At 48.8% G+C, this 7500-nt stretch overlaps 2 protein-coding genes across 4 annotated transcripts in view; both read left to right on the forward strand.

Annotated features, from left to right (window-relative positions):
- The first annotated feature begins 2182 nt into the window (after window positions 1-2182).
- On the forward strand, window positions 2183-6205 carry thumpd1 (THUMP domain containing 1). The gene is made up of 4 exons (NM_205657.2): window positions 2183-2489; window positions 4530-4692; window positions 4768-5016; window positions 5564-6205. Exons 1-4 carry the CDS (start codon window positions 2298-2300, stop codon window positions 5989-5991), a joined length of 1032 nt encoding a protein of 343 aa, NP_991220.2. The 5' UTR covers window positions 2183-2297; the 3' UTR covers window positions 5992-6205.
- A 785-nt stretch (window positions 6206-6990) lies between these two features.
- The window catches only part of gtf3c1 (general transcription factor IIIC subunit 1), a 24039-nt gene continuing 23529 nt past the window's right edge, over window positions 6991-7500 (forward strand). For all 3 annotated transcript variants that reach the window (XM_073908429.1, XM_073908430.1, XM_073908433.1), the window contains exon 1: window positions 6991-7312. In XM_073908429.1, the coding sequence (XP_073764530.1) occupies window positions 7086-7312 (227 nt within the window). In that variant the 5' untranslated portion in view covers window positions 6991-7085. The remainder of the gene's footprint in view (window positions 7313-7500) is intronic.

Raw genomic sequence — 7500 nt, forward strand, 5'->3', positions numbered from 1 at the left:
TGAGTGATCCTTGTTTTGTGATCTGTGATCCAGCTTACTGTTTGAGCCAGTTTTGTCAAGTTGGATCAGTCTGATCCGGATAGGAACTTTTCAGGATCACTGACTCTGGATAACCAGTGCTGAAACAGGAGAGGAGATAAGTAAAGAGCAGCGAGTAGAATAGGCAGTGTGGGCTCAATATAGCTTTATTAATAACTGAATTAAAAACAAGAGACCCAGCCCATCCTCCTCCAGCAGCCCGCTCATCTGAGACCCACAACAGTTACTATGACCATTTATGTGAAGCTGCTTTGACACAATCTACATTGTAAAAATGCTATACAAATAAAGCTGAATTGAATTGAATTGAACAACACCAACACTGTGCAGTGAGGATAGTCATGACAAGCTCCACATATAGATGTGTTGAATTAAAATAAGACTTGATGTCCAAATCTCAGCAGTAATTTCAGACCTCCTCATGTGATGTGGAGATGAGCGCAGCCTTCAGGAGGCGGATCTCAGGTCTGGCCTTGGTTCACTGCAGTTTGCTCAGAGTCAGTTGTTCCTCTGCCCTTTCCATCTGTTATTCAGTGCATCACTAACACTTTTAAAGTTTTCATTACATTTTGGGCATGAAATCCACACTGAATCCACCCTACTGAGGGGATCAGTTTAATCCAGATTTGTTGATCCTACAAAAAAAGATTTGTTGATCCTGAAAAACCCAAACTTAAGGTTTGATCCAGATCAAAACCAAGATTGAATTACGTGATCTAATCTGATTATGTAATCCGGTATTTCTTTTGAAAAACCCATTTTCAAGATTTGATTCAATCCCTTATCTAAAATCCCACTGGATTACTTTATGTGTGGATTACTTTCTGTGTGGATTACTTTATGTGTGGATTACTTTCTGTGTGGATTACTTTATGTCTGGATTACTTTATGTCTGGATTACTTTATGTCTGGATTACTTTCGTTGTGGATTACTTTCTGTGGCCTTCTGTGTGAACAGGGGTGGAAAGAGGTCTGAAAACTCATAGTGGTAATGTCCACACAACGGCAAGCTGTAGCATCATTAGGCGTTGGTATTTGGTTGAATTGAGGTCGGATGTTGGACATTGATGATGAGTTCTGACGTCAACCCAGTTTCCAAACAAACTGCAACGTCCCCTAGAAGTTAGAGTACAACGCCAATCTGGTGTCATGTTGACATCTTGTGCCTGCTGGGTGCTTAAGGCCATTTGGGTCTTCATCCAGTAGACATCCGCCATCTCATCAGTGACATCATCTAAGCCGGGTCAATGCCTGTGAAATTGGACATCTTCTCTGACACTTTTAATGCTTCCAAACATTCATTCATTTTCTTTTTGGCTTTATTAATCCGGGGTCGCCACAGCGGAATGAATCGCCAACTTATTCAGCACATGATTTATGCAAAGGATGCCCTTCCAGCTGCAACCCATCACTGGAAGACACCCATACACACTCATTCACACTCATACACTACTGACAATTTAGCCTATCCAATTCACCTATAGCGCATGTGTTTGGACTGTGGGGGAAACCGGAGCACCCGGAGGAAACCCACACCAACACGGGGAGAACATGCAAACTCCACACAGAAACACCAACTGACCCTGCTGGGGCTCGAACCAGAGACCTTCTTGCTGTGAGGCGAATGTGCTGCTCACTGGACCAGCCTGATTTCAACCAAAGCCTGATTTCCAAATCACATGTGTTGAGCTGTTCATGATGATGCGGGTTACTCTGTGTGTGATCTGATTGGTCAGGAGTCACAGCACTGATCTCTCTAATAGACAGGTAATAATACAGTAGAGATGCAGACTGAAGGACAGTAGTGGAGTAACAGCACAGATACTGCAGTAAACATGAACTCAAGGGGAGTAAAAGTGCACATCTAGAACACTACTCAGTAAAGCACAACTGCTGAGAGACACTGCCCAATCACAGAGTGTTGCTGATGTGTTACTGCACACCAGTGTGTGTGATCTACCCCGTCATAAAGCAGAACCAGTGAAAACAGAAACGCAGATCTACAGCTGGACATCAGCCACAGTCATAGACGACATAAACTGAAATAAAACACAAAATATCTGCCACTCTGAGCAGCCCCTTCACCGTCAAACGCGTTCTGTAAATGAATTGTCCCCCGCGAGGCGCTGTATGACGCGCAATCCGGAGCGACACACAGACAAACACGCGTGCGCGGAGCGGTTTCATATTCCCGAGCCAGAGTTCCTGCATTACTGTAGTGCACTACACGGACAGCAGAAGCAGAGAGAAACGCAGTCATGTCTGAAGCCCGCAAGAGGACCAGGAGACGATTCGGCGGACACGCGCACAAGAAACAGAAGGGCGCGCGCGAGCTGGAGGTGGGCGCGCAGGGCGTGCTGATCACCTGCAATATGAACGAGCGCAAGTGCACGAGCGAAGCCTTCAGCCTCCTCAGCGAGTACGCGGACGAGCTCTACGGGCCCGAGCAGGTGAGTGACTGCAGTGTGGGTCACCATGGAGACGCCTGACTGTAGTGTAGATCACCATGGAGACGCCTGACTGTAGTGTAGATCACCATGGAGACGCCTGACTGTAGTGTAGATCACGTGGAGACGTCTGACTAGTGTAGATCACCGTGGAGATGTCTGACTGTAGTGTAGATCACCATGGAGACGCCTGACTGTAGTGTAGATCACCATGGAGACGCCTGACTGTAGTGTAGATCACCATAGAGACGTCTGACTGTAGTGTAGATCACCATGGAGACGCCTGACTGTAGTGTAGATCACCATGGAGACGCCTGACTGTAGTGTAGATCACCATGGAGACGCCTGACTGTAGTGTAGATCACGTGGAGACGTCTGACTGTAGTGTAGATCACCATGGAGACGCCTGACTGTAGTGTAGATCACCGTGGAGACGCCTGACTGTAGTGTAGATCACCGTGGAGACGTCTGACTGTAGCGTAGATCACCGTGGAGACGCCTGACTGTAGTGTAGATCACCATGGAGACGCCTGACTGTAGTGTAGATCACCATGGAGACGCCTGACTGTAGTGTAGATCACGTGGAGACGTCTGACTGTAGTGTAGATCACCATGGAGACGCCTGACTGTAGTGTAGATCACCGTGGAGACGTCTGACTGTAGCGTAGATCACCGTGGAGACGCCTGACTGTAGTGTAGATCACCACGGAGACGTCTGACTGTAGTGTAGATCACCGTGGAGACGTCTGACTGTAGTGTAGATCACCGTGGAGACGTCTGACTGTAGTGTAGATCACCATGGAGACGTCTGACTGTAGTGTAGATCACCGTGGAGACGTCTGAATGTAGCGTAGATCACCATGGAGACGTCTGAATGTAGTGTAGATCACCGTGGAGACGCCTGACTGTAGTGTAGATCACCGTGGAGACGCCTGACTGTAGTGTAGATCACCGTGGAGACGCCTGACTGTAGTGTAGATCACCGTGGAGACGCCTGACTGTAGTGTAGATCACCGTGGAGACGCCTGACTGTAGTGTAGATCACCGTGGAGACGCCTGACTGTAGTGTAGATCACCGTGGAGACGTCTGACTGTAGTGTAGATCACCATGGAGACGTCTGACTGTAGTGTAGATCACCATGGAGACGTCTGAATGTAGTGTAGATCACCATGGAGACGTCTGACTGTAGTGTAGATCACCATGGAGACGCCTGACTGTAGTGTAGATCACCATGGAGACGTCTGACTGTAGTGTAGATCACTGTGGAGACGTCTGAATGTAGTGTAGATCACCGTGGAGACGTCTGAATGTAGTGTGGATCACCGTGGAGACGTCTGACTGTAGTGTAGATCACCATGGAGACGCCTGACTGTAGTGTAGATCACCATGGAGACGTCTGACTGTAGTGTAGATCACTGTGGAGACGTCTGAATGTAGTGTAGATCACCGTGGAGACGTCTGAATGTAGTGTAGATCACCATGGAGACGTCTGACTGTAGTGTAGATCACCATGGAGACGCCTGACTGTAGTGTAGATCACCATGGAGACGTCTGACTGTAGTGTAGATCACTGTGGAGACGTCTGAATGTAGTGTGGATCACCGTGGAGACGTCTGAATGTAGTGTGGATCACCGTGGAGACGTCTGACTGTAGTGTAGATCACCGTGGAGACGTCTGACTGTAGTGTAGATCACCGTGGAGACGCCTGACTGTAGTGTAGATCACCGTGGAGACGCCTGACTAGTGTAGATCACCGTGGAGACGTCTGACTGTAGTGTAGATCACCGTGGAGACGTCTGACTGTAGTGTAGATCATCGTGGAGACGTCTGACTGTAGTGTAGATCACCGTGGAGACGTCTGACTGTAGTGTAGATCACCGTGGAGACGTCTGACTGTAGTGTAGATCACCATGGAGACGCCTGACTGTAGTGTAGATCACCATGGAGACGCCTGACTGTAGTGTATATCACCATGGAGACGCCTGACTGTAGTGTAGATCACCGTGGAGACGTGTCACTGTAGTGTGTGTGTGTGTTACAGGAGAGTCTCAGTGAGGATGAGGAGCAGGAGGATGAGGATGCGGAGTGTGCACTACAGAGGGAAGTGTCTCAGCTGCAGTCGTCCAGTAAGGGGCGTCAGCAGCGCTTCAGTGCGGTGGACAGCGGCGCCAACAACGTGGTGTTCATCCGCACTCATGGCGTAGGTGAGAGATCAACCTTCAGGTGAGATGACCTCTGACCCCTGACCCTGCTCTGACCCACCCCGCTTCTGCTTTCAGACCCCGCCCAGCTGGTGCATCACATCCTGTCTGACCTCCACCTGACCCGGAAGAGGAAGTCGCGTGTGATCCTGCGCATGCTGCCAGTGAGCGCCACCTGCCGAGCGTTCCCGGAGGACATGCAGAAGCTGCTGAGTGTGTTCCTGCAGCGCTGGTTCCTTGCTCCGCGGCATGCTACCTTCCAGATCTGCTTCAAAGCCAGAAACAGCAGCCACAGCAAGAGGGAGGAGGTGATCACGGCCGTCGCAGGTACACACACACACACACACACACATACACACTCACAGCAAGAGGGAGGAGGTGATCACGGCCGTCGCAGGTACACACACACACACACAAACTTTCAAACAAACTACACATCAAACACACACACACGTTACACAACACATAATGCACATAACACACACTACACATCAAACATCTTACAAACCTACCATACACACACACACACACACACACACACACACACACACACACTGTACTTCTGAATCTGTCATGGTCCTCTCTCGCTTTACTCTCTCCAGACCTTCATGAGTTCCTGTTTTCTGCTCAACACAAAAGAAGATGTTTTGAAGAATGTTGGAAACCGGTAACCATTGACTTCAGTGTTTGTGTTCTGCTGTGGAGGTGGATGGTTACCGGTTTCCCGCCTCCTGTGTTCAGCAGAGTACAGACACTCATCGAGCTGTGTGAGCTCCTCAGAGGGAATGCTGAGTGTGTTTATTTGGGCTGATCTGTCTCTTTAAGAGGATGAGGATTGGTCTGCTCAGTCTCCGCCCCTCTGTGTGTGTTTCAGGTCTGGTTGGTCAGCTGAACCCGCTCAATAAGGTGGATCTGACCAATCCTGAGCTCTCCATCATCATCGAGATCATCAAGAGCGTCTGCTGCGTCAGCGTCGTCACCGACTACATGCTCTTCCGCAAGTACAACCTGCAGGAGGTGGCCAAAGAGCCGGCCAATCAGAACACAGGCTCACAGAAAACACCCAATCAGAACACAGACCCACAGGAAACACCCAGTCAGAACACAGACCCGCAGGAAACACCCAATCAGAACACAGACTCCAAAGAAGCAGCCAATCAGAACACAGACCCACAGAAAACAGCCAATGAGAGCAAAGGTTCACAAGAATCAGCCAATCAGACGCAGGAGCACGGGAATGGAGAGCTGCAGAGTTCTGATGTTACCGTTGGCAACGGGGCAGAGGAGGCGGAGCCTGAGTGAGCTGTGATTGACAGATGTGGTGTTTGTGACAGGAGTTGCCCTCAGGCTGAGCGGCGGTCAGCGGCTCCTCGTTCACTGCTGAGTCAGGGGAGCTCAGTACAGCTCAGTAGCGTCCTGTTTCCTGCTGTTTACTTCCTGTTACTGTGGTTTTGGTCTGCCAGTCAGACGTGTGTGTGTGTGGAGATAAAATAAAAACACAACTGGAGTCACCTCATGTGTTAGCCCTGCTGTGCCTACTGATTATTGAAGTAGAGGCTGAGCTGAAATATTGGGTGTGTGTGTGTGTGTGTGTGTGTGTGTGTGTGTGTGTGTGTGTGTGTGTGTGTGTGTGTGCTGCCTCTATTTTCAAAATGTATCTTCTGTTAGAGGTTATGCTAAAGCGAGGCGTTTGCATGTTCAGACTCACTCACCGAGTTCCTGACAGGAAGGAGTCCTCAATACACACAACACACACACACACGCACACACACTTACTCAGTGGATTCACTCGCACAGATTCCCCTGGAGAACACACAGTAATGTGAGCTAAAGAAAGTAAACTGTGATCTCAAGTGGACCTCAGAGTCAGTGCTGAGAGTATTACTGAGTTTAGATGATGATGAACTTTAACTCTGTCAGGAAAATGCCTTTATTTCACTGTAGTTTGACCTTTCTGGACACTTTGAATGTGTAGACAACTGAATTGGACTGCACGCTGTAAGCATGACACATTGTACACTGTATTTCAGTGAGCGTATTCTCAGACATGTGCTGCAAAATGAAAATTAAATGATTTCATTAGCATTAGTCATTTTAACAGTAGTTTCACTACATCAAATACTATTTCTAACGCATTATGAGTTGCAAAATTAAGCTGGAAATGTATTGCCCAAACCTAAATGATGTGTGTATCGCGCAAGCAAAGACCAGTAAAATGACCATGTAAATGTTATATGTGCTGCTGCAGTTCCGGCGGTGCCCGGCAGGTGCAGTAGTGCACAGCCACAGGCAGACAGAAGCAGCAGAAGAAGAAGTAGACGCACTCGAATGCTGTCTGTCAGCAGAACGCGCTGAACATAACAGTAATATTATTAATATTAATAGAGCTGCTGAACATGGATCTGCTGGACCCTCTGGCCGCGGTGCTGGATGAGGTGGCTCTGGAGGGTCTTGACGGCATCACTATTGAGACTCTGTGGCTGCGGCTGGAGAACCGGCAGGAGTTCGGGCTGACTCTGGATCAGCTCACACGCCGCTTCATCTGGACCTCCGTGAGCAGAGATGCTGAGATTCGGTTCTACCTGCTGCCGGAGCCGCGGGGACCCGTTACACTACACGACCGGTACCGCACACCCGTTCCAGAACACTGTACTACTGTTACCGAGCCGTTTACTATAGTAACAGCACACTATACCGCAGTATAACTCACTTTACTATAGTAACAGCACACTGTACCGCAGTATAACTCACTATACTATAGTAACAGCACACTATACCGCAGTATAACTCACTTTACTATAGTAACAGCAC

Source organism: Danio rerio, chromosome 1 (genome assembly GCF_049306965.1).
Source record: "Danio rerio strain Tuebingen ecotype United States chromosome 1, GRCz12tu, whole genome shotgun sequence".
NCBI classification, from domain to species: Eukaryota; Metazoa; Chordata; class Actinopteri; order Cypriniformes; family Danionidae; genus Danio; species Danio rerio.

What these genes read in the sequence shown, in the direction of transcription:
- thumpd1 (NM_205657.2), top strand. Translation starts at nt 2,298, where the DNA reads ATGTCTGAAGCCCGCAAGAGGACCAGGAGACGATTCGGCGGACACGCG. An exon ending in CATCCGCACTCATGGCGTAG is followed by an intron (nt 4,693 to 4,767) that starts GTGAGAGATCAA and finishes TTCTGCTTTCAG; the next exon opens with ACCCCGCCCAGCTGGTGCAT. An exon ending in GGTGATCACGGCCGTCGCAG is followed by an intron (nt 5,017 to 5,563) that starts GTACACACACAC and finishes TGTGTGTTTCAG; the next exon opens with GTCTGGTTGGTCAGCTGAAC.